The 18600-nt window shown below is 45.9% G+C and overlaps 1 protein-coding gene across 2 annotated transcripts in view; it reads right to left on the reverse strand.

Moving 5' to 3' along the window:
• TSG101 (tumor susceptibility gene 101) overlaps positions 1–18600 on the reverse strand; it is a 282331-nt gene that overhangs the window by 242072 nt on the left and 21659 nt on the right. The window contains exon 3 of one of the 2 annotated variants that reach the window (XM_037418098.2): positions 6345–6410. The exons of the other annotated variant lie outside the window; for it this stretch is intronic. Within the exon in view, the coding sequence (XP_037273995.1) occupies positions 6345–6410 (66 nt within the window). The remainder of the gene's footprint in view (positions 1–6344; positions 6411–18600) is intronic. 2 annotated transcript variants of the gene reach the window in all.

Here is an 18600-nt window from a genome sequence, read left to right on the forward strand (position 1 = left end):
AAGCCATGCAGCGCACAATCGACGTGACCGAACGTTTCCTCCGTCCCACCGGTCTCAGGTGCTCATCATCGAAATCTGAACTTCTGCTCTACATGAAAAGACCCCGAGGCGGCGGCCACCGTGACTGGAAACCTGTGTCTTAAAGTGAAATACGGCTTTTCACAGGTGACAGGACCCCAGTGTCCAGAGTGGATTCGCTCCGAATATTGGAAATGTATATCGAGTCCAACGGCGCCAACGGAGCTGCACTCAGACAGATCACTACCAAGACGGAAAGTGCTCTCGGCCTCATCCGGAGGATCACCAACAGACACCGGGGATCAAGGAAGACAATCTCATTCGCATCATACATGCGTTTGTGCTCTGCCACCTTTCGTACTCGGCGGCCATGTATAATTGGCATGTTGCAGAGAGAAGTAAGCTCAATTCCCTCATAAGAAAGGTCTTCAAGCTCGCACTTGGCTTGCCTGTAAGCACTCGCACTGAAAACCTTTTCAAGCTCGGTGTTCACAATACACTCGAAGAGATAATCGAGGCGCAAGAGCGCTCACAGCCACTCAGGCTTTCTGGAACCAAATCGGGCCGCAAGATACTCGATGATTTGGGTCTCAACTCTATTGACCAGTGCCTCGATTCCATACAGATTCCCAGAAAAATCAGGTCTCAACTGCGCATCGTATCCATTCCCCGCAATATGCACCCTGCGCACAACGTCGGTCGGCGTAGGGCCAGGGGTAGAGCTCTGCTCGAGCACGTCCGTTGCAACCCCACTGATGCAAGCTTTGTGGATGCTGCGCCATATGTCCAACAAGAGGCATTCGCTGTTTCCATCGTCAACTGAAATTCCAGGCTCCCTTGCTCCGCCACGGTATGCACATCGTAGCCCGTGATAGCCGAACAGGTTGCCATCGCGCTGGCTATGCTAGATAGTCGCAGAGAGTCAATATACAGCGAATCCAAGGTGGCTATCAAAGCCTACGAAACCGGTATGGTAGCCCCTCAGACCCTCCGCATTCTCCAAAGCGTCAGGAGTATCACGCCCCATTCTCTCACTTGGTTTCCAGCTCACCTGGGTTCGATTGAGGGCTCTACCTCTAACCCAAAAAGGGTCGCCGCGCCGCCTCCATAATCCCTCTGCCTCGCTGGGAACCCTTACTTACGTTCAACGAAATAACAAAGCACTTCTTTCTATCTGTCAAGAAGGGTACTCCCTCTCCCACACCCAGCCTTGTGCAGGGTGCAGGCAGTCACCCTAAGACTATTGCAAGCCAGTGCGTATCCTAACCCTGTAATTCTTCATGCCATCTACCCTGAACGGTATCCAAGTGCGGATTGCCCCGCTTGTGGACTGTTAGCCACATTCAATCAAGTGTTGTGGGAATGTGAAGCCATCGGCTTCGCCCTCAGCGAGGACAGGTGGGCTGCGCTCTTATGCAGCCCTGAACTTAAGGATCAGGGCTGCATAACGGGCTGAACGGGCTGCCAAGCTCAGCTTGACAGTCCCTACGTGCGATTAGCCGGGTGGCGCGGGGTCTCTCCTGCGTCTTCTCAGGACAAAAATAAAGTTTCAATCAATCAATCAATCTTGAAATTCTCGATAAGAAACTGGAATTGTTGGCTTGCTTGCTGTTACAGGCTTTTTGTAATCGCTCTAGCAAAGCTTGTTGGAGTTCCTCGATCTGCTAGTTTGTGACACTTGGCTATGTAGCTCGTTCGTAAGAGCAATGGGAAGCAGCCATTTCCTCTCGCTAGACCTTACAGTAGGTGTCTGTTGTTGCAATTGTACCTGAGGAGATTGCGTTGATTGTGCCTGCCTTTGTTCTAGAAGCAGCTCAATTTTGTTCTCTAACAGGTCTATTTTCTGAGTGTAGCTCGTAATTTGCACTTTGAGTTGTTTGTTTTCTGTTACAACCTGTTCATACACCTGGCTGTGTATAAGTGGAGTGGCCGTGGAAGCCCACTTTACCTCTAGATCTGGAGTCTTTATCCCCTGGTGTTACTTGGCTGCCTGGTTCATTATCTTGGTCGCCAGGAGTCTTTGTTTCAAGGGAGGACAGGATCAAGATTTATATTGAGTCAGCGTGATGGGCCCTCCAAACTTGAGAGCTTCTTTTTTACTTTCATAAGAAAACCATCTTGGTGGCATCTCAGAAGCTTGCGAAGGTAGTTTTTTCACACTTTTTTTTTTTTTCATTGAGTTGGTCGCTCACTGGCTTAAGTCTCCTGGAACAAGCAGGATCCCCGGTATGGCAAGGATGTCCGGTGGAGGATTGTGTGTCCAACATAGATGGGTTTATCAAATTATGGGCAAACAACCCCAAGGTGTCCCTTTTCTCTGTAGATTTTGCAAACTTGCAACGTAGCACGAAATGGTTGGCACCTCTGTAAAAATAGACAATTCGAGGAAGCTTGTCCGAATGGAAAGTGAGGGCTGCGCTCTTGGTGTTGCCTATTATTCTGGCTCGCACAAGTTCGACACCTTGCGTGCGTATGCATAGATGTCATCATCATCATCAGCCTGACTACGTCCACTGCAGGACAAAGGCCTCTCCCATGTTCCGCCAGTCAACCCGGTCCTGTGCTTGCTGCTGCCAATTTATACCCGCAAACTTCTTAATATCATCTGCTCACCTAACCTTCCGTCTCCCCCTAACCCGCTTGCCTTCTCTGGGAATCCAGTTAGTTACTCTTAATGACCAGCGGTTATCCTGTCTACGCACTACATGCCCCGCCCATGTCCATTTCTTCTTCTTGATTTCAACTACGATATCCTTAACCCCCATTTGTTCCTTAATCCACTCTGTTCTCTTCTTGTCTCTTAAGGTTAAACCTACCATTTTTCTTTCCATTGCTCGCTACTCGTCCTCAATTTAAGCTGAACCCTCTTTGTAAGTCTCCAGATGTATATAGGGTTGAATACCATGCTCCACTCCATGGAGTGCTCCTTCTCCAGTAGCCATGCAGGTGCGAACCGGGTGCGGTCGGCCATTGAAGACGGGTTGTTGGAACTTTCGGACAAGTTCAGCCACTTCGGAAAACTTGGTGAATAATATAGCAACATTACAGCTCTGGTTATTACGCAGAATGTACTTCTCGTCCGTAGACTAATGGCCGCAGATTTCGACGATTGCTCTTGCGAGTTCAGGAGCACTGGCCGCTTTCAACGGTAGGCCTTGTTGCAGGCGTATGACAATTTTCTAATCATCTTTAGGCAGTGAAGGGAGTGTCGGTACTCACAGTCCTATCCTCTTATTGCTAACCATTTGCTTTTGCTGGGCCTGAAGTGCGGCAAGGTTGTCTTCCTGGGCTTGTTTTTTGAATTGCCGAAGTGTTTGGCTGAGCTTCCAGTACGCTTCGTCCGCGTTGGGACGATCTGGTAATTTATCACTTATCGAGGCGTGATTGTTGGTGTTGCCAAGTTCCATCAGTGTGTTAGTGCCATTGTCTGCACAGGTGTCGGCTGTTTCAATCAATGCATCTCCATCCACGTTGCCATCTATACCTTGGCCCAACTGGAGACGCTTGAGCTGTAGCGTCTCTCCCCCTGCCCGGCTGTCGCTGAACAGGCGTTAGTGTTGGCAGGCCATCAGCTGTAGTCGGGGTGGGTGTGCTGGTAATTTGTGATATCTGCGTCCCAGTCTTGAGACGCACCATCATTAGATGCCAGAAAACTTCCCAATTTTATTGAGTAACTTTCCGGACGTTATCATGAGCTATACGCCAAAAAAGAGAATTAATACTACAGAGCATAAAGTAAGGACACTTTGCCACCTCCACGCACAGAGCGAAAAACCTTTGGGAGGAGCAACTCCGCTCCTTGAGGCAATCAGATGAAGAACTTCTGAAAAATAATCACTAGCAGCAGTGAAACCAGACGCCCCGGCCACCCCACACTGCCCAATGAACATGATACCAGTTGTTCAAGAATAGGAGAGGAAAAGATGCTATTTTTGTAATCCTAAATGGCAGCACGGAGGAGATACGAGAGGAGAGAAAGAGAGATATGAGAGAAATAATGAGAAATAAATATGAGAGAGAGAGATGAGAGAAATAACCGAGGGGATACGAGAGGGGAAAATAGGAAAGGGACGTCCATGGCTGAGGACATGGTGGGTGGCTTTTACAGGTGTTTTTCTACCAAGTGCTGAACGTTTCTACCAACTTTCATTCTTCTATTCAAGCAACAGATTGGAGAAACTACACATGTCACCTCAAATAATTCTCGCAGTGTCATGTCCTACTGTGACGTAAACAGGATCATTCCTTGTTGTATGTAACTTCCTCCATGTTGGAGCGTGTGCCCGTAAGGAAAGCGGTGTTCAGTCTCACAGTTTAACTCTTTCCGTGGTGTGTAGCGCAGCCAATCTTGGCAGAGTAACCATGAGTGCCCAGTGCATGCATTTCTCTTGCCAGCTGGAAATGCTCAAACTTGGTGAGGGGCCCTTTAAGGTGTTCACTGACAAAGGAGGAATTGACCCTGTGCAATTAGACCCAGTTATTACAAGGCTAAAAAACCCTACTGGCTTTTCAGCTGTCTCATTCCTGTGCTGCCCTTCTCACCCATGTCAAAAAGAAAGAGATACAGAAGCATGTTTATTTGACGGTGAACACTTGACTGACCATGCTGGATAGTAAAAAAAAAAGGCTGCGCACTGCAAACCATGCGGGAAAAAGGACAATTGCACCACTATGCTAAGCCCTTGGCACTTATGTGCCATCATAAACCATTATATCTTTATCCTTTCCTGTTGTAGACACAAGTTGCACATATCTTTCATCAAAAATTTGAATTTTTCACAAAGTTATTGCACCTACATTCCTGATTTTGGGCACCTAAAACTGTGTTTTGCCTGCCTATTAATATTTGGCACATAGAACCCAATTTTTCAGAGCTTGAAAATCCAGCCTCTAGCTTCAGTCGCATGCAGCATCAACGAAGTGCACATGATACCTTGCAGATGAGTACCTCGTTTATCTGAAAAATGATAAAGAATGATGTAGAGGGTGCATATTTACAAGATGTTTCAGCACGCGAACAAAGGAAAAAGGACTGGGTAGACAGAAAGAGCGCTGACTTCCAACTAACTTTATTTCACAGAGTGGCAAGAATATATACTGCTAAAAAGGATGATAACAGAGCATGAAGGTAAAATGCAAGCCTAATCTACACATCAGTAACAAAACACGTGTGACGGGTCCTCTACATATTCTTGCCACTCTGTGAAATAAAGTTAGTTGGAAGTCAGCGCTTTTTCTGTCTACCCTGTCCTTTTTCCTTTGTTCGCCCGCTGAAACATTTTGCAAATATGACTGCGCACCAACTAGCCCAAGCTTCCACTCTTGTAGAGGGTGCAGTCCTACTTCACATGGCATAGTTAATACATCGCAAAATAACCAAACTTTAAACACAATTGGTCTTGCCCCAACACAAAGCTGTGCTCAGAATTCGCATCAAGCACTATCATCATCGGCAGTCAATTTTTCAAGGCAAGTGTCACTTCTCTCTAAATGCTCCCAGTATGAAACAGGGCACCACACTTGTTAGCAAGGCAGTGCAAAGACGTATGACGACCAGATGTTTGTCTGGTAGTGCAAATGCAGTATGATACTTAGCACAGGTCAAACTCCTTTTAGAACACACTCCAGAAGGAAAGCACAATTGCAGACAGTAAGCCTGCTTTTTTTTTTTATCCACTGCAAATGTGTGTTTGCAGGATGCAAGATGGCTGAGCGCAAACAATAGGTGGTAATGGCACACTTCACATCGTTTGAATGGGCCAACTCAGTACAGGCCTTTGTTCAAATGGGGAAAGCACCATATTCAGCTTAGATATAGCTAGTACACTTTCAGTTGCTCTTCTTGCAGTTGCTCTTTATACAACGTTCCTTCACTACAAGTACTCATATGATGTCAACATATGGCGGCACTAAAAACAGAACCCACTTATCATTACTCGCATCTCGTTATTGTACCGCTAGCATTTGTCTTCTTCACATGTTTTTTTCCCAGCTCCCTCAGTAAGGCACCATACATTGTCCCCCCGACACGCACCTTTAGTTGCACTGGTCACCCGCAACAAGTTGCTCAGCACTGTCACCTTCTCATCTTCATTCTTTTTTCATAAAGCAACGGACTTTAATAGCCTTTCACGAAATCACAGCCACAACCTGTCCTTCCACATTTTTGACCACCTTTTCAGACTACATTGCAATGTATCTTAAAACGTGCTTTTTATTTTTTTAATGCATATACCGACCTCTCATGTAATACCCCTTCAATAGAGTCATCAAGAAATGAAAATTCAAATGAAAATTCCTTGGTCTAGTAACGCAAGGTGTCTGACCTTTGTAGCTCACTGGGATGGTGCCATCCAGGCAGAAGAGCTCCTTTTTCATGCCATCGTTGAACACTGCAGTGTTGTTGGAAACAGTGAATTTTGAGTGACGCACTACAATTTTTATGTCAAAGAAACTTCTTTACCAAATAAGCAGCACTAAAAACTTGCCCTTTGCCTAGGCAATACTTAGAACAAGCAGCACTACAAGCTTGCCTTTTGCCTAGGCAATACTTACAATATAGCAGTTCACCTCTCTTGACCGCTTAGCCTACGAAAATAAGGAGACACCCTAGTAATGACAATGCACTCCAGTAATTTGTCCATATTAAGTAAGACAGTCAGCTGAAATGTGCACATACTGTTTCTACAAATGCTGTTCCTACTGCAAACAAAAGAGCAAGATTCCTAATCAAAACAGAATGCACGCCTTGCCCTAGAACATCGCCCTCTGTGCCAGAAGTACAATGTCAAACCAAATGTTTAGCGGCCATTGTCATATTCTTCATCGACTGCATTTTTATGTATGGCTGACGTCTGGCACATGTGCTTTGTTCCTTTAAAATAGAAAAGAGTTTATTCCACTGATATGTCCCTAGCACTGTCCCATGTTTTCCTTCTATTTTCTCAGGGTGCCATCACTTGCCACGCATTAACGTCACGATTTAACTCAGGAGCACTTGGAGTGAATGGAGTTGAGAGACACAAGTCTGCGATAGCGCGCCAAACCAATTGGAATACTGCACAAAACGGCAAACAATAATCTGACACTCAAAATTCACCTCAAAAAGAAATATGTACACAATAATTGGCTCTACAAGGAAACCAGAAAGAAATAATAATCGGAGTAAAGTTCGGTCCCAAGCCTTTATCTCCCTCTAGCCACAGGGGCGCAACAGCCGAAATAGAATTTAGAGCAATTTTCGAAGCAGTGAAATGTTACTTTTGGACCACTAAAATACGAATTTGGAGCGTGTTACGCAAAAAACATGCATTTTTTTTATCACAAAAGACCGAATTCGGAGAAACATAAAAAAAAGAAGGCTTACATTTAGAAAAAAAAATAAGTACAAACTATTCAACATCACCTAAATTGTACAGTGTGAACATCAGCACTGCTATTTCAAAAAACGTGGTATTTTGAATCGCCCCACTCAGCAAACAATGATAAAGTCCACGTTACATTGGCAAATCAAATCCTTTGACAGACTCTGCAAATTAAGATGTGAATCTGCCAAGCTTGTAACCTTCAATTTGAGAGATTCGTAGAACAGAGGAGTAAGGGTGGTGAAAAAAAAAAAATGGGTGCACAATTTTGTTAATTCGTTTTAGCGACGCACAAATGTCACACACTACTCCAAATCATTACCAGTAACGTTTTTAGACGTCAGTGATCATACTGGTACTCAGAATTATGCGGTGTATACAAGCATGAGTAATTGAACAAAATGAGCTGTGTGCTGTGACTAGCACTAACAGCCCCTTCTAAACCTTCACACGCTTTTCCGTAAGACACCAATGTACTGAGGCGAAGGCGGCTTAAGCAGTATTCTGCAAGGGTTAGAACAAGGCCAGCAAATTTTCGACCCCCCTCCTTTTTTTTTTTCTTCCACTGCGGTGTTAGGTGCCCCTTCAGTTCGCTTTAAAGTAACAACAGCGTGCCCATAGCCCCAGTGATGGCAACGAATATCTATCGCTAGCCCGTGGCCAGGAAGACGCAACTTAAAGACGAAAAAGTTTTATGTGCCACTGCTACGACAACCAACGTGGTCGCTGGCAACGCCGGCGTTCGCAGCACTTTGAGCTTGTTCGTGCTCAGAAAAGTGGCATACCCCTTTAGCTTGAGTTCCTCTCATGCTATAACTGCATTTGCAGACTAGGAAATTTCTATTTCTAGCGAAGCATTAGTAACTACAGAAACACATTTCTGTCTTGAAGTTCCATTATCCCCGCTGATGCATTGGTTATTCTGCCATTATCCCGTTACCCGCTGCAGTCAGCAGACCAATGGGCGTGCAGCGTTGTTACTTGATCAAGTCGATAGCATCTTGTGAGTGCCCCCCCCTAACAAGCATGTATCTCCCACCGTGGTTTAGGGTTAGGGTTTGCGTGCTTTATTTGGTAGATGACACAAACTGCAGGTAGTTGAACTGACAAACCTTTGAGGTTGATCGAGCATTTTGGTGCAGCGTGGCGCAATTTCAACAAATTTTATGATTTTGGTGCAGCTCGGTGCAACGATGGGGAGTAGTATTAAATTGGCACAACTTTCGCAGCTGTTGCACCCCTGTAGCCAAGATGGCGTCTCGGTAGCTGCTCTCATGCACTCCCGCCATAGTTGAACATTCTTGCTGTTCAGATGCCACCCTTGGAACTTCAACAAAGTGGTACCGTCGCCGAAGTCGTCTGGGAAAATGTCACTGAATGGACCGCCCGTCTTTATTGCTGGTGTCACTTTCTTCTTCTTTTTCAGTTTCAGCCGTTTCGCCTTGGAGAAGGCAGCCAGTTGCAGTTTCCGCCATCGCAGCGCTGCAGTCGAACTTTGCGCCAACCAAACAAGGGTCGCATGCTACAGCTAAGCGCAGTGTAGCCAGTGTGAAGCACTTACACAACGATTTATTGTTAAGAGCGCGGCACCACACTTCTTGATTTAAGCACAAGGAGTATAACATAAGGCCTAGATGTGTGTGTGGAGTCTTTGCAGGCCCTTGGTAAAAGTAATAGCTCGTGTAAGCGTGGTGCTGGGCGAGTATTTGTCAATTAAAGATAGGTTTTGTCCCCCTGTAACTTCTTGTTTTTCGTGGCCACGGCTCAACAAAGTGTAAAAGCTGTGGCTCATCTGGTTACAGCTTAGTTGTTTAGAAGCTACTTTTGCTAGTCTTGGCATAGAGATCTTCGACGCTGTGCACATTAACATTGCATAGCTATAAGCACCCCGGCGGGCCGTACCATATAGGAAATTGAAACCGAGCCATTGCTGTAAGGTATTAGCCACATTTAAAATCCCACTGAAGCGACGCTATTTCTCTGTTTAGCCGGTATAAATCAGTGCACTTTCTTCTTCTGAGGTATATAGATTTATGGGTGTCTATCAGTGGATAACACTCAGGATTGTTCAAATAAAAAAGGCAAATATTGTGAAAATAGGAAAACATCAATGCATTGACACAAGAACACTTGCCATAATCACACACTAGTCACGAGCATTCGAATTGCAAACAAGTGCATAGCTGAATTTCTGTAACGATTTGGGCTTGTGAGCAGCAAACAAAGCATGAGCCTATCTGTTGTGTACCTATACCTATTCGGTAATTTTGCTTCTTGCTGCATGATGGCTGTACAATGAATGGACACATTCTACACTCAGATAAATCTTCCAACAAGATCACTGAGAGTCACTGGTATTGCAATTTCAATTTTTTTTTTTTTCACTCAGCCCGTGTATCTCAAGTTTTCTTCGTTTTCGAGCGGCAGTGGCACAGATCAAGCGTTTCTTTAATTCGCTGGTTGAAATCTACGCATTGTTCTTGGTTGTTTTTGCCATTTTACTTTTTTTTCCCAAGTGTTCTCCCTAAAATGACACAAGACACACATATCTCTGTTAGCACCAGTAAGCCCACACAGTCCTTGTAATGAATATTTCTTAGCGGCACACTTTCTCCTTTTTGCTGAGCCAGTAGATGTATTCTTCGAACTCTGAATTATAGAAGAATATTAGTTGAAGTTTTTCTGCCTCCTCAGGGACTGGCGAACTCGAGTTGCAGGAAAGTTGAAGCACACTTTTTTCCAATTGCTCTGAAAAACTGGAGTCCACCGAAAGAGTGGATACCTGTTGCCAGGATTCTTCTGGGAGATTGCAAAGCAGCAGCAGTTGGTTGCTGCACAGGTACCCCCCCCTTTTTTTTTGCAGCTTCATGACAAGTACACAGGGAGGTTCACAAATAAACAAGAAACTGCATCACTCCTCAATGTACATGCAGCATGAAATATTTCGACTTCTCAATTTATGATATGCTTATATGTCTTCAGAATGCAGCTTTCTTGAAAGTGAACATCGTCCACCTTGTCAGTCTTTCCCAAACGTTCCCACTTCTGCAGAAACACCGGGTTGGACGAAAGAGAAAAGCGGTGTTCCTCGGGGCTTTTTCTGCACCCATTGGTGCGTCCAGTTACAAAACATCGTTATGATGTCCAGAAGGTCTAAGCTACGACGAGTGGGATAGCAGCAACAATAGAATTAACCTCGGGAGATGTACCACAAGCTCAATGTGTCCACACCTCATCAAAGCCTAGATCGTGCCCATGATGTGAACATTCAGAGAGTTTCCTACGTCGTAGATGTCCGAGTATCTTCGTGACCGTAGGTGTCGAATTGTCTTCAGAAGACCGTGGAAGCATGCCATGTGTACAGAAAGCGACGAGACATACACACTGAAAAAACGCCAGGCCTGCGCATGGCGCAGCACAGTCACAGTGAAAGCTAGAAGAGCGGCCTTGCAGAACCTTTTCAACACACTCATTGGGTAACTACTGCAAGCACAGTCACTTGGTACCCACTAGGGCATTAATAATAAGGTTTTGGGTAGTAGGCCGGCATTCGCTATGCTATTTTTCGGGAACGAATTGCAACTCATGATTACGAAGTTAGACAAGGAAAGCAGAAAGGTGGGTCTTAAAATTAATCTGCAGAAAACGAAAGTAATGTACAACAATCTCGGAAACGAGCAGCGCTTCGTGATAGGTAAAAGTGCACTGCAAGTTGTAAAAGACTATGTCTACTTAGGGCAGGTAACAACTGCGGAGCCAAACCACGAGATTGAAGTAACTAGAAGAATAAGAATGGGGTGCAGCACATTTGGCAAGCACTCTCAAATTATGACATGTAGATTACCACTATCCCTCAAGAGGAAGGTATATAACAGCCGTATCTTGCTGGTACTTAGCTACGGAGCAGGAACCTGGAGACTTACAAAGAGGGTTCAGCTTAAATTGAGGACGACGCAGCGAGCAATGGAAAGAAAAATGGTAGGTGTAACCTTAAAAGACAAGAAGAGAGCAGAGTGGATTAGCGAACAAATGGGGGTTAAGGATATCATAGTTGAAATCAAAAAGAAAAAAGGAACATGGGCCGGGCATGTAGCGCGTAGACAAGATAACCGCTGGTCATTAAGGGTAACAAACTGGATTCCCAGAGAAGGCAAGCGAGTTAGGGGTAGACAGAAGGTTAGGTGGGCAGATGAGATTAGAGAAGGTTAGGTGGGCAGATGAGATTAAGAAGTTTGCGGGTATAAACTGGCAGCAGCAAGCACATGACCGGGTTAATTGGCGGAACATGGGAGATGATGATATATGGTGTTTTTTGCCGCAAGGGCCATTTGATGGCCAAAGAGTGCCAGTTCATGGGACAAGGAATGTGGACAATGATTGTGATTAGTGGCTGTATACGGGCCATAAAATTCCTCGCAGTAAGGCGGGTAAAAACATACAAGTAATAAAATCATGACCATGCCGTGAAAGGTGTGTGTGGTGTGAATAGGTGACAAAAGTTGGTGATAATGAAAAACGATGGTGGACATGTATGGCATTAGCACAAGTACCTCACACGTTAGTACCCTTGCGTCCAAGGGCCGTGAGGCAAGTGCTTTCCTGTGTAGCCACTGCAGCAAGAACCTCTCTGGAGAGGTTGTGCTACGGAATGCCCGGGTATATGATATGAAAATTATGAATTTCTTTTAGAAACGTTAACAATGATTTATTACTAAAAAGCGGTTCCCTGCCAACGAACATTGCAGGGTGTAGAGGTATATGTTGTCGGTAGGATAATGGAAAGTGTTGTCTTCTTAGAGTGTCTAACTGTTTACATTGAATTAAAACGTGAAGAACTGTTAATGCCTCACCACATTTATCACACAATGGTGGATCACCACCGGACAAAAGATGTGTGTGTGTCGTGTTTGTGTGTCCTATCCTGAGTCTTGTTAGTGTTACCTCTGTTAGACGTGATTTTGATACTGGTGGCCAATGGCCAAGGTGTGGCTTGATAACGTGTAGTTTGTTTTGTGTGTGTGTATCCCACTTGCTCTGCCAGTAGTCCCTGAGGTTTCGTTTGAGAGACGGCTTAAGATCAAGGGCCGGGATTGATATGGATGTAATGGCGGTGCTCTCATGGATGGATGCAGCGAGCTGATCCGCCCTCACGTTGCCTTGGCTCTCACGGTGCCCTGGAACCCAGCACACTACAACATGTTGTTTGAGTGCGTAGAGTGTGCACAAAATGGAGTAAAGTGAGACAAGGACCGGGTTTTTTTGTTTTTTAAGACTGTGCAGAGCCGTTACCACATTGAGGGAGTCTGTATAAATTACTGCTTTTTGTATTTGTAATTGTTTGATGTGTTTAGCTGCCACAAGTATCACGTAAGCTTCCGCTGTGAAGCTACTTGTGCGTGGATGTAGAGGGCCAGCATCTGAAAAGGATGGGCCGACAGCAGCGTAGGACACAGAGGAGTTAGTCTTGGAGGCATCTGTGAAGAACTCAGGACGTGTGTATTTGTGTTGAAGTTCCAAAAAGTATGTTCGGATATGGGCAATAGGTGCATGCTTTGTAACTTCTAGGAAAGACACATCGCAGTCTATAGTCTGCCACTGCCACGGTGGCGGGTATGCTACAGGAGCCATTAAACTGTGTTCAAGTGACACTGCAGTTTCTTCAGCTAGACACTTCAGGCGAACTGAGAAGGGCTGCCTCATCGAAGGCCTGTTTTGAAACAGAGTTGAGCTCGACAAATCATTAATTGTAGAGTATGAGGGGTGCTTCTTGTCTGCTTTCACCTTAAGGAAATAAACAAAGGACATGTAAGTTCTCTGCAGATGAAGCGACCACTCATTTTAAAGGCTTTCTACGGAGCTGGCGCGAAAAGCACCCGTAGAAAGACGGATGCCCAAATGGTGCACGGGGTTCAGCATCTTCAAGGCACTTTGAGTAGCAGAATGATAGACAACGGCCCCATAATCTAAGCGGGTGCGAATGAGGCTTCTATAGAGGTTCATGAGGCATTGCCTATCACTACCCCACGTAGTACGTGACAACACTTTTATAACATTCATGGCTTTTAAACATTTTGTTTTTGAATACTTGATGTACGGTACGAAGGTCAACTTGTTGTCCAAGATTAAGCCTAAGAATTTATGGTCGGCTTTGACGGACAAACGTTGCCCGTTCAGTCGAATGTCAGGTTCCGAGTGCATGCCTCTCTTTCGAGAGAACAAGACACACGTGCTTTTTTGTGGGTTAAGTCGAAATCCGTTTTCATCTGCCCATTTGGAGACCTTATTTAAACCCAGCTGAACCTGCCGCTCACACATGGCCAAGTTGCATGACTTCAAGCCAAGCTGAACGTCGTCGACATATGTACAATATAACATATTGCGGGGAATGGACAAGTGCAAAGAATTCATTTTGATAATAAAAAGTGTGCAACTAAGCACGCCACCTTGTGGCACGCCTGTTTCCTGGACAAATGTTTGGGAAAGAACCGTGCCCACTCGGACACGGAATATCCGGTTTGACAGGTAACTTTCGATTATGTGAAACATTCTTCCGCGCACGCCAAGGTGGGACAGGTCTCTTAGAATTTCAAAACGCCATGTTGTATCATAAGCCTTTTCGATATCGAGGAACACAGAGAGAAAATATTGTTTATGGACAAAAGCGTCTCTCATCTGTGCCTCGATACGAACAAGGTGATCTGTGGTGAATCTACTTTCTCGAAACCCGCACTGAAATGGGTCGAGCAAATTGTTTGTTTCAAGGATATGTACAAGTCGGCAGTTTATCATTTTTTCGAAGACTTTGCACAAGCAGCTCGTAAGTGCAATAGGTCTATAGCTTGAAGCTAAAGAAGGGTCCTTGCCCTCTTTCGAAATGGGAATAATAATAGCCTCTTTCCAGGAGGTAGGGATAGTGCCAGAAAACCAGATAGCATTGTACAAACAAAGTAGGGTTTTTCGTGTTTCGGCTGGTAGGTTTTTTAACATTTCGTACACCACACGGTCAGAACCAGGGGCAGAAGTACTGCAGGAGTTTAGAGATCTTCGGAGCTCAGCTAGACTGAAAGCTTGGTTATACGCCTCGTATCTTGTGGATTTGCGTTCGAGTTTCTGCTTTTCTATTCTTGTTCTGTATTTTTGGAAAGTGTCAGTATAGTGGGACGAGCCGGATACCCGTTCAAAATGTGCCCCGAGGAAGTTTGCCTGATCTTCCAAGGTGCGAAAACGTTCCTTGAGTGTTTACGAGTAGAAGTGTGTGTACTTGTTTCCCTGCTATCCTACTGACCATGTTCTAGACTTTAGCCTCCTGTGTGTATGAATTGATCCCTGACAAAAACTTCTACCAGCTTTCTCTTCTGGCCTGCTGACGCGTTCTCCTAGCTTGAGACTTTATTTTCTTGAAGGTGTCAAGGTTTTCGGCTGTCGGTGAGTTCCGAAGCAGCCTCCAAGCTCTGTTTTGCTGTTTGCGCGCGTTTCGGCATTCAGAGTTCCACCATGGCACACGCCGTTTTCCAGGGTGTCCATTTGTTTGTGGGATGCATTTTGTTGCAGCATCAATCAAAAACGCTGTGAAGAAGTTGACAGCAACATCAATGTTCAAAGTACATATGTCATTCCAACCTAGACCAGCGATGGTATAAAACTGTTCCCAGTCGGCTCTGTTTATGAGCCACTTGGGAACACGTGGTGGACACTCAGTTACTGTATTTGTGCTCAAAACTATGGGGAAGTGGTCACTTCTGTACAGATTACTGACGACTTTCCACTGGAGTAGAGACACAAGAGATCGAGATACTATGCTTAGGTCTATGGAGGAGTAGGTGTTATTGGCGAGATTATAATAGGTTGGTTCTTTTCCATTTAGGAGACACGCGCTCGACGAGAGAAGAAACTGTTCGATCAGTCGACCTCGCGCGTCATACCGAGAGTCACCCCATAGCCTGCTATGCGCATTAAAGTCTCCAAGGAGAACATAAGGTTCCGGAAGTTCATCAATTAAAGAGTGTAAATAACGTTTTTGCAGCTGATAGCTAGGAGGAATGTAAATAGTGCAGATTGTGATCAGTTTATCAAAAAGAACCGCTCGAACAGCTACTGCCTCAAGGGATGTTTGGAGTTGTAAGTGTGTGCATGCAATTCCTTGATTCACTATGATGGCAACACCTCCGGATGATGTCATGGCATCATCACGGTCTTTTCGAAAAATGACGTATTTGTGAAGAAAATTTGTGTGTTTTGAATTAAGGTGTGTTTCTTGTACACACAGCACTTTTGGTGAGTGTTCGTGTAAGAGTTCTTGGATGTCGTCAAGGTTTCTGAGAAGGCCCCTGACGTTCCATTGTATAATTTGAGTGTTCATGATGAATGTAAAATAATGCTGTGTGTACAAAAAGCAAGTGGCTGTTTAGACGGGGAGTTTGAGTTCACTTAACAGGGCCGTCACCAGGCCCTGTTATTTGCTTTTTTGTTTTCTTGGCGCGCTCCAAGGAGCCACGCCGCTCTTTCGGCACCAAGGGTGCCGACGTATCCATTGCCTCCTCGGAGGCACTGGTTGCCCGCACGTGCGGGCTGTTAGTTCGGATTTCGGGCCTCGCCTGGTGAGAGGAGACTTTGAGACCCGAAGACTCTGGAGTCTCCGGTCTCTGTTTGGGAGTAGGCGGTGTAGCCTGGGCTACAGCCGCCTTGGGGGCAGGTGCCACAACCGCCGGCTCGGTATGCGAGGGCCGAAGGAGTGGCGAGGGCTGGTGCGGCGGTGCCCCCTGACGCGCCGTATCAGCGTATAGAATGGAGCGACTCTTCGCCGTGCTTCCTTAAATGATATGTTCTCCTTCACCTTTAATGTAATTATTTCTTTTTCTTTTTTCCAGTATGTGCAGGAACGTGAATATGCGGCATGGTTTCCTTCGCAGTTTACGCAGTGTGGCGGTTGTTTGCAGTTCTCAGACACAAGGCCTAGGACTCCACATTGTGCACAAGTCTGGCGACCACGACAGGTTTTAGAGCCATGGCCATACCTCTGGCATTGGAAGCAACGACGAGGGTTTGGCATATACGGCCTGATAGATGTCTTTGTGTACCCTGTTTGAATGGAATGTGGTAGTTTACTGGATGCAAACGTGAGTATCAAGTGTTTGGCTCTTCCACCCTTCCAAAAGTTCAGTTTCGGTGAGTTCAAGTAAGTCTGCATCAGATACCACTCCGCGAGTGATGTTCATAGATCTGTGTGGTGTTACGGTGATCGGTACGTCACCAAACGTTGAGAGGCTGTCTAGCTTTACAAATTGTGCTTTGTCCCGAATTTCGAGAAGAAGGTCTCCACTAGCCATTTTGGTTACTTTGTATTCAGCCCCGAGAGTTTCAGTAAGACACCTGGCAACTACGAAAGGAGATACGGTCCTGGCTTGCTTTCCGGTTTTTTCACAGTGAATGACGTGGAAGTGGGGAAAAGTTTCTATTGGCTGGTTGAAGAAATTTATGTCGTCGGTGCGTACCCGCTTTAGGCCGGTACGATCAGACAGTTGAGGGAATGCTCCATGCATGCCGGTCTTATTTTTGTTCAGCAGCGTTGGCGGCCACCCACCACGGAGCCCAACAAGGGGACGCTGCAAGTTTGCAGTGCTGAAACCTGCAGACGCCAGCTGTACAACGCCACTATAATCCAATGCGCCTAGACGAAGGTAGGCTATTTGCACAGGGTTAACCCTAGCCGCCAGGAAGTTTGGAAGTAAATGGAAGAGAGTAGAAGACAGGACAGATAAATAGTAAGAGATAAAGACGAAGATGTAGGGAGAGAGAGATAGGAAAAGGCGACTGCCGATTTCCCCTGGGTGGGTCAGCCCAGGGGTGCCGTCTACGTGAAGCCGGGGCCAAAGGGGTGTGTTGCCTCTGCCGGGGGGCCTTAACGGTCCAATCACCCAGCGTCGGCTCAACCCCCAGGATCCCCTTTTCCCCGGACACGGCAAAGCCACGCACGGCTAGGCGTGGGAAGGAGCCAAAACTCCCCTGTTAGCTCGGGTCCGTGGTGTCGGCAGAACATGGGAGAGCTCTTTGTCCTGCAGTGGACGTAGTCAGGCTGATGATGATGATGATGACATCAGTGTAGCTATGATACAGCAGCCGTGATTTCTCATCAACAGGGGCATTCTTTTTCTTTATTCCTAATCAGTGCTTTAACAGAGAGGTCTCCACACTGCTCTCGAATGAGCATTTCTGAATCAACCCTCGACAGCTCACACCAACTTTCAGCTACAGGCGAGAGTGTAGTGCCCATGTTGTCCAACAGCGCCACTTCCATCCCTCCGTTGACAGAGACGACACTACTGAATTTAGCTGCGGGCGGCTTGAGTAACCCAACCCAAATTTTCCTGTCCAAGGATCGGTCGACTCGCCGCAAGGGTCATGCAGCTTGACTCGCTTTTGTTGGCGGTGTTCCACAACACTGCACGAGATCAAGTTCCTGTGAAAGCTTCCGTACTTGCAATCACGTGAGGGCCATGTTCACCAAGTTGGAAAAAAATGATTTACGCTGCTCTTTGAGAAGGTGCTCAGAGTTATTTGAAAGAAGATAAGGAAACCAATGGAGAAGTGCACCAGCCACAGCCGCTTCGGTGCTAAGCTTACCGAAAGAGCCTTCAATGACAACTGTAGCGATCGATAAGCAACCACTCTGCTGCTCGGCAACTTGCCTGATCCACGCAAATTCTCCAGTAAAGTCATCCGTAAACACGAACGAAGGATGGACAAGGTTTATGATTGCCGCTAAGTTTCAAAGTGCTCAACATGTTTTCCCATTGATACTAATCTCCTGGATATACGGCTCTAACAACCGCATGTTCTTTTCAGACTTTCGGATTGCTGCGAGAGCAAACTTTTGTTTACAGTTTACCACGATGTGCTCTTCCTTCTAGCAGTTATAGCCGATTAACGGCTTCCGTGACTCAAGCGCCCATGTGGTATCAATGTGCTGCTTACGAACGTCACTCAATTGCCACGTTTCTATTGGCCTTTCCCCTACAGTGTCCTTCGTTAGAGACGGGTCCTTTTCAGAAATTATGGTGCGGAGTGTGTTTCCGTTCATCGATTCTTTGAAAAGCCCCTTTTTTCTTTCACACTTTTCAGCGTGCACTGCCCTATTATGCAAGTTTCGGCGAGCTAACTTTGCTGCCTTGTTTAGCTGTACTTCGCGGAGCTTGTCTTGCAGCCAAAACTTTATGTCATC

Source organism: Rhipicephalus microplus, unplaced genomic scaffold (assembly GCF_043290135.1).
Source record: "Rhipicephalus microplus isolate Deutch F79 unplaced genomic scaffold, USDA_Rmic scaffold_12, whole genome shotgun sequence".
Lineage (NCBI taxonomy): Eukaryota > Metazoa > Arthropoda > Arachnida > Ixodida > Ixodidae > Rhipicephalus > Rhipicephalus microplus.